The sequence below is a fragment of the Mytilus galloprovincialis genome, chromosome 9, assembly GCF_965363235.1.
Source record: "Mytilus galloprovincialis chromosome 9, xbMytGall1.hap1.1, whole genome shotgun sequence".
Lineage (NCBI taxonomy): Eukaryota > Metazoa > Mollusca > Bivalvia > Mytilida > Mytilidae > Mytilus > Mytilus galloprovincialis.
In genome coordinates, this window is record NC_134846.1 from 34,153,392 (window position 1) to 34,172,339 (window position 18,948).

At 31.5% G+C, this 18,948-nt stretch overlaps 1 protein-coding gene across 1 annotated transcript; it reads left to right on the plus strand.

Annotated features, from left to right (window-relative positions):
- The first annotated feature begins 1,965 nt into the window (after positions 1-1,965).
- Positions 1,966-18,055, plus strand: LOC143044869 (mitochondrial thiamine pyrophosphate carrier-like). Its single transcript, XM_076217087.1, has 6 exons — positions 1,966-2,076; positions 10,269-10,454; positions 11,296-11,457; positions 12,160-12,339; positions 12,984-13,176; positions 17,569-18,055. Exons 2-6 carry the CDS (start codon positions 10,329-10,331, stop codon positions 17,877-17,879), a joined length of 972 nt encoding a protein of 323 aa, XP_076073202.1. The 5' UTR covers positions 1,966-2,076; positions 10,269-10,328; the 3' UTR covers positions 17,880-18,055.
- The last annotated feature ends 893 nt before the right edge of the window (positions 18,056-18,948 follow it).

The window sequence follows — 18,948 nt, forward strand, 5'->3', positions numbered from 1 at the left end:
TACCGGGAAAATGTATTAACGGTATGTAAAAATGGTATTGTTTAATCAGGATTTGCTTGTAATCAAAAACTTAACCCGTCGACGTACATGTACCTAGTCTAACTCCGTGTGAAACCAGGTGGTTTCGCTTAATACCATTACACTGTATGTCGAAGTTCCTAGTCCCATTGAATGTGAAAACCAGAAAGCGGAAATTTCAAGTCACATTCACCGACGAAGATCAAAAACTTCTGCTTTGGACATATCGAACCCCAATTAAACCCGAAAGTGGTGCAAGCTTTCCAGAGTTGTCACTGAAATCTAACCGTTTCGACTCCTGTCTAGCTAACTATATATTAGCATGGGTCAAAGCCGGTAATGTATTACACTGATTAGGATAATTGTACTACAAAAAAATGGTACTCAAACTCCTAATTCTCGGATGTGCTCCCCTTACATCAAATTCTGGATTCACGCCTGTATATATGAAATTTTCAGGCACATCTATCATTTGATTGAGCGAATACAGATTTGCTATCTTTTGCATTTTCACAAAGACCAGGCTTAAAATATTGTACGCCAGACGACTTCATTAGACTCATCAGTGATGCTCGAATCAAAAAAGTTGAAAAGGACAAAAAATATACGAATGCTGAAAAGTTTCGCCGAAAACAGGAGTATTGATTGTAAGATATAGTAAACCGACTCAGTGGCAGTGAAACAAAAACTGTGCCAATGATTCCGAAGTTATATTTCCTCCTTTACGTAACAAACTTGCATTATTCTTTATGAAACAATTGCCTTCTTTTGTTGATTTTTGTCGAGCCTGCGACTTTTAGCGCAAAAAGCTCGACATAGGAATAGTGATCCGGCGGCGTCAACTTACCTCTTTAAAGCGTAAAATTTCAGAAGGTAGAAGACCTAGATCATTCATACATTTGGGGAATTGTATATAGATGCCTTATGCCGTCTTTCATATGTCCATTGTCCTTGAACTCCTTTTCTTGGTTCAGTGACTACTTGAAAAAAAAGTTAAGATTTTTAGCATTCTTATCTCTCTCTTATTATGAGTAATAAAAATAACTATATTTGGTATGTGCGTACCTTGCAAGGTACTCATGCCCTTCAGACAGTTTTCACTTGACCTCGCCCTCATTTCATGGATCAATGAACAAGGTTAAATTTTCGTGATTAAGTCCATATCTCAGATACTATAAGCAATAGGTCTCCTATATTTGGTGTATGGAATGATTGTAAGGTCTACATGTCCAACTGGCAGATATCATCTGACCTTGACCTCATTTTCATGGTTCTGTGGTTATAGTTAAGTATTTGTGTTTTGGTATGTTTTTCTTATACTATATGCAATAGGTGAATTTTATTTGGTGTATGGAATGTTTTTCTTATACTGTATGCAATAGGTCAATTTTATTTGGTGTATGGAATGATTGTAAGGTGTACATTGCCATCTGGCTTGTGTCATCTGAACTTGACCTCATTTTCATGGTTGAGTGTTTAAATTTAAGTTTTTGTGTTTTGGTCTGTTTTTTAAATACTGCATGCAATAGCTAGTCAACTTTATTTGGTGTCTGAAAATATTTTACGATGTGCATGTCAGTTTGGTATGTTTTATTTGACCTTGACCTCATTTTTATGGTTCATTGCTCAATGTTTTGTTTTTGTCTGTTTTTCTCATACTATTAACAACAGGTCAACTATATTTGGTGTATGTAATGATTGTAAGGTGTATATGTCTGTCTGGCAATTATCATCTGACCATGACCCGCTATTTTCGTGGTTCATTGGTCAATCTTAATTTTCCTGGATTAGTTTGTTTCATATATACTATATGCGAAAGGTCAACTTTATTTTAAGCATGTACCCATAAATCCCGAAGGGAGTGTACACGGATTCCACTGTACCCTCGCAGCCCTCGAGGGGTGCTCCGAATAACGGAGGAATCTACCAGTACATATATACATACCGACGTCTGATTGCAAGTTTCTTTCCCCGTATCAGATTAACCCCTAACACAACAAAATTTAACTTGAAAATTAAATCGATACAACCTTTCTTTGTCCCAGTGTTTAAAAGAAGGTAAGAAATTAAAAAGAACATATTTGAATACTATTTTTAAATCAATGCAAATAATTTGGGATCAACTGAACTTGGCGACCACAATACTGGTATTATCAATTCAATTCAATTCAATATTTTATTGGAAAGAGCACAATAGAGGGTAGATGCGGTATCGTAGCTCCTATATACAAATGGAAATAAATAGATAATAGTGTTAAGGAAATGAATGTTTGAATATTCATTTTCTTAACACTATTATCTAATTTTTATGATAAATAGGTACGTCATATTATCCTAGAAAAATATCTAACGAAACGAACTAGCAAAAAATGTAGATATATTGACAAGCTTTGCATGGATTATAAAGAATAAATTTTTGGGAAATAAGTGCGACCTGAACCTGGGTCGCAATTCCGAACGTTTTGAAATAGGAAAAATCCGTAGCTCTATGGTCCACAAATAGTAAAAAAATAACATAAGGACCTAAGAGCTACGATACTGCAGCTAAATAGAGGCGTGATCCAAATACAGACAATTATAATATAAAAACAACATATAAATGAAATAAAGATGCATGTAACAACAAGTCATAAGCCAATTCTATGTATACCATTACATTATAAACTGATATTGATACCATAAACTTATACATCAGTATTATTCTAAATTTTCATAAATTTACTTAAAACATACAATCACCTATATAAGATATATGTGTATATGCACGAACTACTGTAAAAGATTATTATCTGTTGAAACGGTATGGTGGTCTCTCAAATCAAGAGCTTCTTAAATATACATACAAATAGATTTTAATTATTTTTCAGACATAGGATTTAACATTTTGGTAAAATTTTCATCCAAATTATTTGAATTCATATCATTAATTTTATATTTAGATCTAATTTTGTTATATTGCGGACATTCAATCATAGAGAAATGTATCTCATTTTCAATTTTTCCTGTTCAAAATTTACAAAATCTCTCATTAGAGGTTATTTTTGGTCTACCAGTTTCTATTGCTAATGAGTGTGCACTTATTCTTAATTTAGTGAGTTTTTTTCTAAGGTATTTAGGAATATTAAAGTTTAAATATTCTTGTTGTTTAAATTTAGTATAGATTTTACTAAAAAATAAAAGTTTACCACAGTTTCCATGTTTTTTCTTAGATAGTTCAAATATAATTTTATTTTTGTAGAAATTTTCTAGTTTCTGTTTGAAATTACTATGACAATGCTTGTTTAAGGGTATTCCAATATATTTCATTAATTCAGATAGTTTGTTAGACCATGAATTTTCTCTATTTGTGAGAGTTTTGTCCACTTCAAAAGCAGCCTTGAGAATTTCATGTGGACCACCAGATCGTTCACCAATATCACTGAGATGCACATAGTATTTATACATAAGTTGATAACATTTAATGCTAATGGGTAATGTGCCCAATTCACACCTCACTGCTAGATTGGAAGACTTTCCATGAACCCTAAGTATGTTTTTAAACATGGAATTTTGAGTTTTTTCTAATTTACTTTTGTCTAATGCTTCAAAATTTGGTTTGAATTCTGATATCCATACTTCTGATCCGTAAGTTAAAATAGGAATTATCATTGAATTAAAAAGCTGAAGCCAAGTCTTAACAGACAAATTTTCACTATATGGTAGTTTTGACTTCAATGCAAAATATGCTTTTTCAGCTTTATCTGAGAGGCTTGACACTGCCTGTATAAATTTTCCAGAGCTATGAAAATCAACTCCTAAGTATTTATAACAATCAACAATTTCAATTGCATTAGAACTGTAATAAAAGTAAAAGTTTTCTTTATTTACTTTATTTTTAGAGAAAATTATATTTTTTGTTTTCTTAAGGTTCACGTCCAGTTTCCATTCAGTACTATATTTTTGTAAAGAATCAAGAGAGTTCTGGAGACCATCTGCAGATTCCGATATCAATAATAAATCATCAGCATACAATAAATGGTTCACTTTTTGACCGTTTAAATTAACTGCACTAGTTGAGTTTGTATCTAAGTATTTTCCAATGTCATCAACAAATATATTAAATAAAGTTGGACTTAAACTGTCTCCTTGTTTGACTCCCTGATTAGCAAGAAAAGGCTTGGTAAACATATTTTGATATTTACATGAATATAAGGTATTAGAGTACATGTCATGCAGTATATTATAAAATTTGCCCTGTATTCCTTTATTTTGTAATTTTAAGAATAGAGCTGATCTCCAGACACTGTCAAAAGCCTTTTTAAAACCTACAAAACACACATATAGTTTCTTTTTACATTTAAACAAATATTTGTTTATTATTGTTTTTAAAATAAAGACATGATCTACAGTTCTGTAATTTTTTCTAAAACCACCTTGATTTGAAGATAATAAATTATGTGTTTCAAGAAAATCACTAAGTCGTTTTTGTAAAATGGAGGTAAAGACTTTACCAAGACAGCTTGTTATGCTTATACCTCTGTAGTTCCCACAATCAGATGGGTCACCAGATTTATAAATTGATGTCAATAGAGAAATGTTTCAAATTTTGGGGAATTTTTCTAAGTTAAGTATCTTATTAAAAAGTTTTGTCAGAAGTAAAACTAGAGTGTTTGACCCCACCTTTAGAAATTCATTAATTATCAGATCAGGACCTCCAGATTTTCCCTTTTTATTTAACTTCTAAATGCAGTTTGATTTCTTTACATGTAATAGGGACATCAAGGGATGTATTAGTAAAGTTGTGGTTTTTGTTCTCTATATTTTGATTTGTATCAGTTTTATCATTATCACTTGAAGCAAGCAAATTTTTATAATGAATCTCCCATTCTTTGGCAGAAATAGCAGGCTCACAGTTTATATTATTCTTTTTTTTTGTAATTATTAATGCTTCCCCAAAATTCTTTGGTGTTCTTTGGGTTTATATCATTTATTTGTTTTATGAAGGAATGAAACAAATCCTTTTTCAGTTTATTTTTAAGTTTACTGTATTCTCTTTTACAGTTGCAATAAGTCAATCTTAATGCGTTATTATTAGGGGCTTTAGCTAATCTATTTCCAAGGGAACGAACTTCTTTTCTAAGGAGTAAGCAATCATTTGACATCCATACTTTTTTAGGTTTTGCCTTTTTATCTCACCTGACCTGAAAGGTCAAGTGAGCTTTTCTCATCACTTGCCGTCCGTCGTCCAGCGTCCGTCGTCTGTAAACTTTTACAAAAATCTTCTCCTCTGAAACTACTGGGCCAAATTTAACCAAACTTGGCCACAATCATCCTTGGGGTATCTAGTTTAAAAAATGTGTCCAATGACCTGGCCATCCAACCAAGATGGCCGCCATGGCTAAAAATAGAACACAGGGGTAAAATGTATATTTTGGCTTATATCTTTGAAACCAAAGCATTTAGAGCAAATCTGACATGGGGGTAAAATTGTTGATCAGGTTAAGATCTATCTGCCCTGAAATTTTCAGACGAATCGGACAACCTGTTGTTGGGTTGCTGCCCCTGAATTGGTTATTTTAAGGAAATTTTGCAGTTTTTGGTTATTATCTTGAATACTATTATAGATAGAGATAAACTGTAAACAGCAATAATGTTCAGCAAAGTAAGATCTACAAATAAGTCAACATGACCAAAATTGTCAGTCAATCCCTTAAGGAGTTATTGCCCTTTATAGTCAATTTTTATCAACTTTTTGTCATTTTTTGTAACTTGTACAAAAATCTTCTTCTCTGAAACTACTTGGCCAAATTTAACCAAACTTGGCCACAATTATCATTGTGGTATCTTGTTTAAAAAATGTGTCCGATGACCCCGCCTTCCAAACAAAATGGCCGACTTTGCTAAAATTAGAACATAGTGGTAAAATGCAGTTTTTGCTTTATATCTTTGAAACTAAGACATTTCGGGCAAATCTTTTAAGATTTTAATGTCCATCAGAATAAGATCTATCCCCTCACAAATTTTCAGATGAATCCGACAACCAGTTGTTGGGTTGCTGCCCTAAAATTGGTAATTTTAAGGAAATTTTGCAGTTTTTGGTTATTATCTTAGATACTATTATAGATAGAGATAAACTGTAAACAGCAATAATGTTCAGCAAAGTAAGATCTACAAATAAGTCACATGATCAAAATTGTGAGAGGACCCCTTAAGGAGTTATTGCCCTTTATAGTCAATTTGAACAACTTTTCATCATTTTTGTAACTTGTACAAAAATTTTCTTTTCTAAAACTATGGGCCAAATTTAACCAAACTTGGCCACAATCATTACTAGTGTATCTATTTAAAAAAGTGTCTAATGACCCCGCCTACCAACCAAGATGGACGACATCAGTAAATACAGTAACAGGTGAGTGACACAGGCTCTTGAGAGCCTCTAGTTTGTATGTCTTTGCATTATAGATTTTTTAAAATTTGCTTTAAAAGAAACTGATTTTTTTGCAGCTTCTTTCTAAATAGATTTCATTAGTTTTGGTCACTAAGAAGTCAAAATCATTAAAATTATTATCATCAATTAGTTTGTTTAAAGATAGAATGTCTTCTACACTGTTTTCTTCTAATAAAGCATCAATATAAATGTCCTTGCTCTGATCCGTCCATTTAAAAGTACCAGGAAGGGACCATAGTTCTTCCTTATCTATTTCTTTAGAATTTTTATAATTAAAAATATTCAATGCTATTTAATTAAACAATGATCTGATAGATCAGAAGGTAGTTTTACCATAAAATTATTGATGGTATAAAATAAATTCTGTGATGTCAACATATGATCTACTGTGCTCTTACCATTACTATTATAAAATGTAAAGTAGCCAAGTGAGTCACCAAGGAATCTTCCATTCACAATTCTCATTTGAGAGGACTTACAGATATTTACTAGTAAATTCCCATGTAAATTGTTTTTTTGATCTAATTGATTTCTTTCTAAAGGTAGATCAGGTGTATTATCTTCCGGTACTGGACAGTCTGTAAAATTGTCATTAACACCATCATTTTGAATAAAGTCATTTAACCCTCCTGTGCGTGCGTTAAAATCGCCACTTAAAATCACCTCACCTTTGGATAAGAAAAAAGAAATATCATTTTCCATTTTTGTGAATGTCAGTTCAGAAATATCCTTATTGTTATATGGTTTGATGTAGGTAAAACAAAGAAAATGTTTTTCTCCAAATTGAGAAAAGTTCCATCTATTTTCAACCATATTGAGAAGTTGTTCTGTTTTATTTCAGAAATTACATTTTTAAATTTGGCTTTTATAAATATAAGCATGCCACCTGATGGTCTCCCCCTTTTTTTTTTGCCTTAATAGGCTTAACTATATAGGGAGATGTAACACCTGGAAGATTTCCTGGAGACTCTCTCAACATTGTTTCTGTAAAACAAACTATATCATATTTACAAACATTTTCAATAAACAAATCACCTGAAATTTATCTTCATTTAAACCATGAATATTCCAATAGGCAATATTCATATAGCAAGTCAAAAATCTATCTATTTACAAAGGACATGGGGAAGGGGAAATAACTCAATTATTATTACTTTAAAGATCTTTTTGGTTAATAAATAATATATGCAGGGACATAATTATATATTTGTAAAATCATTGATATGTGTAATGTGTATTTTCTTTTCTTTCAGTTATCAAAATTATATATAAATTTATAAGTTTCTTTTACTTTAACTTAAAACACCAAAATGAGATTCAAACATGGAACAAGGGAAGCAATTCTAAATTTTTGTTTCTTGGAATGTATGCTAATTTCATGTATGGTTTTATCGATAGGGTTTGTTATTTGCAATTATATATGTGTTTTATTAACAACTTGTTGGTGTTTTTTTGTTTTAATGCATTTTGTCAGATATAAAAATTAAGACTTTTGCTTATACTTTTATTCATTAACATGATAACTAAAACCTACTTAAATTAACACTCCGTTAATTACACAAGAAAATATACAAAGAAACATATTTAAATTAATACATAATATAATATTATGAATACCAGAAACAGGCGTACGCACACAAAAGGGCCAAAACAAAACAGAAATTTAAAATAATGAAAGAGGTTTCATGTGAAGCACTCGATTCCTATCTAGATAAAAGAATGTGTCGAGACTGATTGGGGAAGAATACATAAGATGCATTCAACAACTTGTGTATCCACATCACTGAACAGTATATATCCAGTCTATTTTCAAATTAATACTTTTGAATTTATGCAGTAATAATAACATTCTACTTATATGTATTTATATTTTATATGAACAATACTAGGACAATACTTGTATACAATACTTGTACATTAATTATATACGAGTATTGTTGACAATACTGATATACAAGTATTGTGGTCGCCAAGTTCAGGTGATCCATAATTTGTTCAGTAATGTCGGTATCAAATGCTCTAAAGAGCTTATGACAGTTAAATTAACTTTTGTTTGTATAATACAGAATGCAGTCAAATCGAACTGGTGTAAATCGGCATCTGGTCAAATCGGCACCCTGCGCAGGATAGTCAAATCAAAAATAGTCAAATATTGACACCTGATGTAGCCATTTCGGCACCTATGTTGAACATGTTAAATATATATGTTTTTTCATAATTGACTTTATAATTTTTTTTGGTGGTTTCTGTATGTATTTATTTCGTATACTTTTTTTTGGTGGTTTCTGTATGTATTTATTTCGTATACTTTTTTTTGGTTGTTTCTGTATGTATTTATTTCGTATACTTTCTTTTGGTAGTTTCTGTATGTATTTATTTCGTATACTTTTTTTTGGTGGTTTCTGTATATATTTATTTCGTATAATTTTTTTTTGTGGTTTCTGTATGTATTTATTTCGTATACTTTTTTTTGGTGGTTTCTGTATGTATTTATTTCGTATATTTTTTTTTGGTGGTTTCTGTATGTATTTATTTTGTATACTTTTTTTGTGGTTTCTGTATATATTTATTTCGTATAATTTTTTTTTGTGGTTTCTGTATGTATTTATTTCGTATACTTTTTTTTGGTGGTTTCTGTATGTATTTATTTCGTATATTTTTTTTTGGTGGTTTCTGTATGTATTTATTTTGTATACTTTTTTTTGGTGGTTTCTGTATGTATTTATTTCGTATAATTTTTTTTGGTGGTTTCTGTATATATTTATTTCGTATAATTTTTTTTTGGTGGTTTCTGTATGTATTTATTTCGTATACTTTTTTTTTGTGGTTTCTGTATGTATTTATTTCGTATACTTTTTTTTGGTGGTTTCTGTATGTATTTATTTCGTATAATTTTTTTTGGTGGTTTCTGTATATATTTATTTCGTATAATTTTTTTTTGTGGTTTCTGTATGTATTTATTTCGTTTAACCAAGTATTTGTATAGTAAGATTACTATTAAACAAATACTTGGTTCAACTTTTAAAATGTGTATTGGATATTTGTTATATATGCATGTTTTAACCAGTTGAGCATTTTGCATGATAGTTGGTTTAACACTGTTTAAACTTTCCTGAAATACCACCTTAATTGATTATTTTGCATGTTTAATAAAATTAAGAAACAAACTGTGTGCTTATTTTACCAGTATCCTTTCAGGTATCAAATACTGTATTGGGAAACATTTAAAGCAAGTAAGAAACAAAATTGTACATGACATTGTCACATCTCACATGACCTTGGACAGAAAGCATGGGTTGGTACAGCAAACAAACTGAGACATCTCAAGTCATTAAGAGGACTCTATGGGGCCTTCACCTCAAAACAATCTCTGACTAACTGTGTAAATGTCAATGCTTTTACAGTAAAATGTGATGTATATCATGTGAAGTTGAAATCATCCCTTCGTAAATTTTACGGACACCATCACGAGTTGGTTGACCGTTATGGAATAACCGTTTCACAAATGATATCGGATATGTTCCTTACGTCGTAACTACAATCCCCTTCCCTTTCATGAATGTGACCTTCCGAATTAGACTTTTTTCACATTGGTGGGGTTCGTGTTGTTTATTCTTTAGTTTTCTATGTTGTGTCATGTGTACTATTGTTTTTCTGTTTGTCTTTTTCATTTTTAGCCATGGCGTTGTCAGTTTGTTTTAGATTTATGAGTTTGACTGTCCCTTTGGTATCTTTCGTCCCTCTTTTATGTACATTTGTAAATGAGATTTCAAATTTAATACAATTTCGGGTTGAGTATTAAAAAAATGTACCTATTTTGCAGATGCTACTTGTGTGACCGTCCATATTAATAGGGTTCCTATTGATAAACTGTGTCCATTAAATGGTAGGCTATAGACCAGAAGAGTATAAACTATCTTCACAGGAGTATGCAGCTGTTGGAGCTTTCTCTGGATTTGTAGCCAGGGTTGTCTGTCAACCATTTGATGTTCTCAAAATAAGATTTCAGGTATGAAAAGATATTAATCCATTAATTGTATGTAAATTTTGATAGCTAAATAGATTTTCGATTGGTTGAGACTATCCCACTTGACATTGAATAAAACATTGTCTTGAAGTTCTCATGACATCTGAACATCGTATCTACCTTGTGCAACTGTTAATATAATTTTTCATAGCAAAAACACATTGTATACAAATGTAGTGTTAAATTATATTTTATGCATTAGCCTGAATACAAAAATGTATACAACAAAAACAGAAAATTGTGTTTTTTAATCATTTTTTTTTTTTTTGAAACAATTAAATCATCTTTATTGCACTAAATGCTGTTTAACAATTTACCTAGCTTACAGCATTAGGCTAAGTATCCCTGTATATCAGTTATTATACATCCAGGGAGAATATATGATAAAATATTATATAAATGTTAGTATTATACAATTAAACATAATACATAAATTAAATTAAGTAAACATCAATATAAATTGATTCATTCATTAATAAAAAAAACCTTGTCTGCTTACAAATCGGGAAAAATAACGGATCTACACCGTATCGTTTTGTGATTATTATGTATGTTTACTTATGTTTTTTAATCATGATATATGAATCAAAGTTCCCCTACAGTGAACATTTATGTTTATATCAATGCATTTGTAATTTATTAAAAGGAACAGCTATTTTTCAAGTATTATGGATTTATATATGTGTACAATGTGATGGTTGTCAAATAAAAAAATGTTTGCAGGTCTCGGAAGACACTTTCTATTGAGCCAAGTGAATGTACTTATAAAATAGAGTTATCTTTCTTGTGGCATGATTTTACTTTAGTTTCTGATTTCTTGTAGCTTCAAGTTGAACCTGTATGTAAACCAACAAGTACATCATTTTCTAAGTATTGGGGAATCCGACAAGCATTCCAGTCTATCATAAAAGAAGAAGGAGTAACTGCATTGTGGAAAGGGCATGTTCCAGCACAGATATTATCTGTTGCATATGGTTTCACTCAGGTATAAAAATATTACAAATATATTTACACATTCATTCAATTTTTAAATATCTGTAGTATTTTTAACAAAGAGGTTTAAAACGATATGCTGTAGTCTGTATGTCCCTTGTTCTGTCCAAATTTCATGAGTAATGATAATTCAAGTAGACTTTGATCATACATATATGATGTAGTTTCATGCATCATTATAAAATATTTATAAAATATTTACACAAAATAGAATTTATAGACCCTTTTGTTTTTTTTTTATAATTTTTAGATAGTTTGTCACAGATTAGGCAAAAATTAAACATATATCAGTTAATCTGAAGTTTGCTATCTCTGAGTCCAGAGATGCGATTCAGACACACAAGGTTTTAATATTGTTTTTTTCGTTTTGTTAAACCTAGTATTTATATGTATACTTTACTTAATTTGTACACTATTGGGAAAGTGTATATTAGTTAATAGTTTGCAATATGATTTACTTTACTGTATATAGATATAGGAAGTTATGGTTGTTGTGCCAATGAGACAACTGCATGTATTATTTACTACAATAATTTTGTTTGCGATTTTGTCCGAAAATGAAAACAAATGTTCATGCAGCATTGTATCATAAAAGAATTAACCAGTCTTCACAATGATTTGAAATAAACGATAATGTAGAAAAATTTCATATTTTTTTTCTCAATAATATGTAGAATTTATTCTTTGATTTTAGTTTGCATCATTTGAGTTGCTGACCTCTGTTGCATGGAGATTTTGTCCACATGAGTTTACGACAAAGCACCGTCCAATAGTCCACACAGTTTGTGGAGGACTAGCAGGATGTATTGCTATTACTGTGGCACAACCAATGGATGTACTGAGGACTAGATTTGTTGCCCAGGGAAATGAGAAGGTAAGAGCTGTATCCTTGCATTTCACAAACTTCTGTAGATATATAATATACGGTAAAAAACCACCATGTGTCTTACTGTCTTATTTACCTCTGTAACATGTCAAAACTTCCATTAGATATTTTTGAGTTATCTCTCTTTGTATAGAGTTCATTAAATGAAATGAAATGGAGAAATTAAATAAAATTGAAAAAAAGAAAAGACAACTTTTATAATAGCAGCTTGTACTTTTATGTTTCTGTCATCTAGATTTAAATTACTTTGTTTTCACATTTTCTTCAATTCATACTATAATATAGTGATCAAATGAGTGGATATATGCTGATCCAGGGGGCAGGGGACCCTTTTATGGGGAAAATTGGTTGATTTTGTAGGGAATCACAAAAGCATGACTGGAGCAGGCCCCCTCTTAGGCAGTCAGTGGGCCCCCCTTATAAAAGTTTCTGTGTTTTTTGTTTTTTTTTTTTGTACTTATTTTATTTTGCAAGAAGGCAAAAGCCATTTGATGCTTGGAAATAATTTTCAATATTCCATCTTGTTTGTAGAGTTTTATCAATACTTATATGTAGTCTACATAGAAGTTTTGAAAAAAAATTGACTTATCTTAGAAATGAAATTTGGATGAACTTATTTTACTTCTTTTCAGACATATTCCTCATTATATTCAGGAATTCAAACCATGATCAAAGAAGAAGGTTTCCTGTCTTTTTACAAAGGTCTTGGTGCGGCTGTTGCACAAATTGGACCACAAATGGGCCTCCAATTTGGATTCTTTGCTTTGTTTACAAGACTGTGGAGAGGATGGTTTGACAATCCAGATCATAAGAGGTCACATGCAGGTAGAGGAAATGGATTTAGAAAAAATGTATTTGTTGCACCTGTCAAACAATAAACAGGATTGAACTGTTATTTAATCAAGTTTGATATCTGATTGTTTACATTATGCAGTTGGGATTCTACTTCGTCAAATTTATCTCCCCATTACGCCAGTTCATTATCACTATTATAGAAATGGAAGCCATTGTAGGGATGACGCACTGCCAATTTTGCTCTTGAAAACCGATAAATTTATCCGCATAGCACCATTACAATCCTTATATGTCAGTTGAATTTTAAAATACAAATATATCTACTAGCTAATTAGCATCAGTTAATGATCTTGTCTGCATAGATTCAACTTAAAACTATTGTCTAATCGGTTGTCAGGTGGAATTTTTGAAAATTTATAAACATTTAAAAAATGTCTAATTAAATATTTCGTGGAAGGGCAGACTAGATTTTTTTAGTGGTTGAAGACTATAAACCTTAGTTATCACACACAAAAAATTATTTGTTTTCGAAGATATGCATTTTCATCTTCATACTTGAAAGACTGTCGTCAAGTACTTTTAGTAAAAAAAATAGCTATTCGAATACACCTAATCTGTTTTTATGATTCATTAGATAGGTATTTCACTTGACCCATATATTTCATCTTTTAGTACTGTGATTTTTTTGTGTTATAAATCAACCTGTAGCTTTAATATATAAAAATGATAGAATCTGAAGCAAGATGATGTATTAAATATTCTTGCTTTGTACGTTTTCAAGACAAAATATTCAACTCAAACATGCTCTAACATAAAAAGGCGCACTCCATTTTCTTTTCGATACAATTGTTACCCATTTTTTTAGAACTTTTTCTTGAGTCAAATAATGGAAGGGCAGACACGAAAATTACTGAACTAATGGATAAATATGTTCTCCGTCTGTGGTAATTTTTGTCGAGCCTGCAACTTTTGTTGCAGAAAGCTCGACATAGGGATAGTGATACGGCGGCGGTGGCTACGGTGGCGGCTTTAGCTCACTTCTTAAAAGCTTTATATTTTAGAAGTTGGAAGACCTGGATGCTTCATACTTTGTATATAGATGCTTCATGAATCATGTTACGAAGTTTCCTTCAGTCACATGTCCAATGTCCTTGACCTCATTTTCATGGTTCAGTGACCACTTGAAAAAAAAGTTCAAATTTTTTGTAATGTTGAATTCTCTCTTATTATAAGTAATAGGATAACTATATTTGATATGTGCGTACCTTGCAAGGTCCTCGTGTCTGTCAGACAGTTTTCACTTGACCTCGACCTCATTTCATGGATCAGTGAACAAGGTTAAGTTTTGGTGGTCAAGTCAATATCTCAGATACTATAAACAATAGGGCTAGTATATTCGGTGTATGGAAGGACTGTAAGGTGTACATGTCCAACTGGCAGGTGTCATCTGACCTTGACCTCATTTTCATGGTTCAGTGGTTATAGTTAAATTTTTGTGTTTTGGTCTGTTTTTCTCATACCATATGCAATAGGTCTACTATATTTGTTGTATGGAATGATTGTTAAGTGTACATGTCTAGCGGGCAGATGTCATGTGACCTTGACCTCATTTTCATGGTTCAGTGGTCAAAGTTAAGTTTTTGAGTTTTGGTCTTTTTATCTAATGCTATATGCCATAGGTCAACTATATTTGGTGTATGGAAATATTTTATGATCTTTATGTCAGTCGAGCAGGTTTTATTTAACCGTGACCTCATTTTCACGGTTCATTGCACAGTGTCAGTTTTTTTTGTGTTTTGGTCTATTTTTCTTAAACTATAAATAATGTGTCAACTATATATGTTGTATAGAAGCATTGTTAGCTGTACCTGTCTGCCTGGCATGGTTCATCTGACCTGGACCTCTTTTTCAAGGTTCATTGGTCTTTGTTTAGTTATTTTGGTTAATGTTAAGTTTATGTGACAGTTGTAATAAAGTTTAGCTTTATACTTAGGACTATCAACATAATATCAATGATTAGTATAGAAGGCGAGACATTTCAGCGTGTGCACTCTTGTTTCAAAAAAATCAGAGGTTTTTCTACATCCAACTTGATAGATACCCATGTCGTCGACTTTATATCTAACTGTTCTGCTTAACTATGTAATAGATATATTTAAACCTATGCAAATGGTGTTTTTAAAATAGAACACATCCTAATTGAGAAGAAAATTGTCATTTTACTTGTTTCTATTAACTTTTAATTTTTTTGTTACTATGGTAAACATTACAGTAAGCATTTATCGCCTTCTCTAACAAAGAGCTTCGATTCTTTAGTTCTGTTTCAACTGGGTTTCCGCCTGATTATGATCAAATGTATTTTCTTTATCCATGAAATAGTAAATCCCTGTCTAAATTTTTTTTGGGGAGACATTCAGATTGACATATGAAGATATAAGCATATCTTCAGTTGCCTCACATTTTATTCAGGTGATGATTCAAGTATTGCAGATCAAATATTTTGAAATTTGCATAGCTGTCAATCATGAGATAGAATTTGATTATATTGTAGTGGATTTGTCATCTAAACTTGAAAAAAGCCGTTTATATAGAGCCACAATATCTATGATAAAAAATAATCAAGCATCTCTAAGAGTTTATTTCAGTAACTAATGTTTAGATCAGATGAAATTATGTGTTTTATCATACTTACTGCTGTATTTTACAAAAAAAAACATTTTTTGTTTTGTTTGATTCATTTTTAGCTCATCTGGCCCGAAGGGCCAAGTGAGCTTTTCTCATCATTTTGCGTCCTTTGTCTGTCGTCGTCCGGTGTCATCTATCGTCGTCTGTCGTCGTCCGGCGTCGTCTGTTAACTTTTACAAAAATCTTCTCCTCTGAAACTACTAGGCCAAATTTTACCAAACTTAGCCACAATCATCATTGGAGTATCTAGTTTAAAAAATGTGTCCGGTGACCCGGCCAACCAACCAAGATGGGCGCCATGGCTAAAAATAGAACATAGGGGGTAAAATGTAGATTTTGGCTTATAACTCTGAAACCAAAGCATTTAGAGCAAATCTGAAAGGGGTATAATTGTTCATCAGGTCAATATTTATCTGCCCTGAAATTTTCAGATGAATTGGACAACCCGTTGTTGGGTTGCTGCCCATGAATTGGTAATTTTAAGGAAATTTTGCTGTTTTTGGTTATTATCTTGAATACTATTATAGATAGAGATAAACTGTAAATAGTAATAATGTTCAGCAAATTAAGATCTACAAATAAGTCAGCATGATCAAAATGGTCAGTTGACCCCTTAAGGAGTTATTGCTCTTTATAGTCATTTTTTACCAATTTTTCGTAAATTTTGTAGTCTTTTACAAAAATCTTCTCCTTTGAAACCTCTGGGCCAAATTTTACCAAACTTAGCCACAATCATCATTGGAGTATCTAGTTTAAAATATGTGTCCGATGACCCAGCCAACCAACCAAGATGGCCACCATGGCTAAAAATAGAACATAGGGGTAAAATGTAGATTTCGGCTTATAACTCTGAAACCAAAGCATTTAGAGCGAATCTGAAACGGGGTTGAATTGTGTATCTAGTCAATATTTATCTGCTCTGAAATTTTCAGATGAATTGGACAATGGGTTGTTGGGTTGCTGCCCCACAATTAGTAATTTTTAAAGAAATTTTTCTGTTTTTGGTTATTATCTTGAATATTAGTATAGATAGAGATAAACTTTCAACAGCAATAATGTTCAGCAAAGTAAGATCTACAAATAAGTCAATATGACCTAAATGGTCATTTGACCCCTCAAAGAGTTATTGCCCTTTATAGTCAATTTTTTAACAATTTTCATTCATTTTTTGAATTTTTGTAAATTTTTACAAAATATTTTCCTCTGTGTAACTAAAGGGCCAAGTTTATTATAGATAGAGAAAATTGTAAGTAGCAAGAATGTTCAGTAAAGTAAGATCTACAAACACATCACCATCATCAAAACACAATTTTGTCATGAATTCATCTGTGTCCTTTGTTTAATACATGTATGCACATAGACCAAGGTGAGCGACACAGGCTCTTAAGAGCCTCTAGTTTAAATGTTGCTACAGTTGCTACGACCTACCTAAGGGAAGATAACTGAGATATGAGGGGAAATAACTTTACAATAGAATGTGTTGTGAATTAATATATTTTATGACGAAGCAAGAAAATTAGTCCAGTCACCCATTTATTTCTTTTCTAATTTGAAAGCATATTATAAGAGCTATCTTCTCATATTGTATCTCAAAATTCTATAGTGAAGTTTTCTTTTTGAAAAAAGCATGATCTAACTTCATTATGACATCTTAGTTTAAAAAGACTTCTATGGATTTTGATTTAAACCATCATCTAACTTAGGTAAATGAGAAAGAAATTTATTTTGTATTTGTAGGTGTAACAGAAGTCTTAGTATGTGGATCTAGTGCAGGAGCTATTGCAAAAACAATAATTTACCCTCTGGATGTTATTAAAAAGAGACTAGAAATACAGGGTTTTGAGAAAGCCAGGAAAGGTTTTGGTGCCGTAAGACATTATAATGGACTGTGGGACTGTATGATCACAATAATGAAAGAAGAGGGAAGCGTCAGAGGTCTTTATAAAGGACTTTCACCAGGGCTGATAAAAGGGGGGTTGGCAGCTGGTGCTAACTATTTAGTTTATGATCAAGTGTGTTACTTGTTAAGAAAGTATCATTCTTCTTGACAAATAGTTAGAATAATTTGATTTTAGACCATGATTTTTTTTCAGTATTTTAGTAATCTTTTTTTTTTTTTTTTATCGTAAATCTCATTTTCATAGAAAAAAGAACATATTTTGTTTCATATTGAAGTGTTGTTGTTGTTGTTGTTTGTTATTGTTATAAACTTATGAAATGATTAGACATTTTATTGAATATATGTTCAACGAATTTGAAGTAACAAGAAACGATCTTAAAAGATACAAGATTATTTACTGTAATATTAGAAAAATCTGCATACAGGTATATGTATCAGAAATTAACAACTATAGGTTACTGTACAGCCTTCAACAATGAGCAAAGACCATACTGCATAGTCAGCAATAAAAGGCCCCGAAATGAAAATGTAAAACAATTCAAATGAGAAAAACTAACAGTCTAATTTATATACAAAAAATAAACGAAAAACAAATATGTGACACCTAAACAAACGACAACCACTGAATTATAGGCTTCTGACTTGGGACAGGCACATACATATAGAATGTGACGGGGTTAGACATGTTAGAGGGATCAAAAGCCTCCCCTAACCTTTGACAGTAGTGTAACAGTACAACATAAGATCAAACTATAAAAATCAGTTGAAAAAGGCTTAACTCATCAGATGGATACAAATACATATACTGTGGATTCATTTTAATTCGTGTTAAACAAATTTTCGTGGGGTTTGAAGGGCACAGAGAACCATGAATTTAAGAACACAGAGTGGAAGTGGCTGGTTACTTGTATATCCAAACAACAAAAAGACACTAATTACAGATCTGAGAGTTCTCGCACTTACTGACAGCTAGTTCAAAGCCACAAAAAAATCATGCATTTTATTCTTAGACTAAATTATCAATTAGTACACATCCAACATCCAATGGATTTAGTGTAAAGACGTCATAACAGTCAGAGAAAAACATGACCTTGTGCAATGCCATGATTAAATTAGTTTGTTTATAATTGTAATCACTACCATGTGATCATTTAGCTTGTCAGTGCGAATACAGTTCATAAATGGTGTGCTGGACTCGTTTCTTAAATATTAGCTCA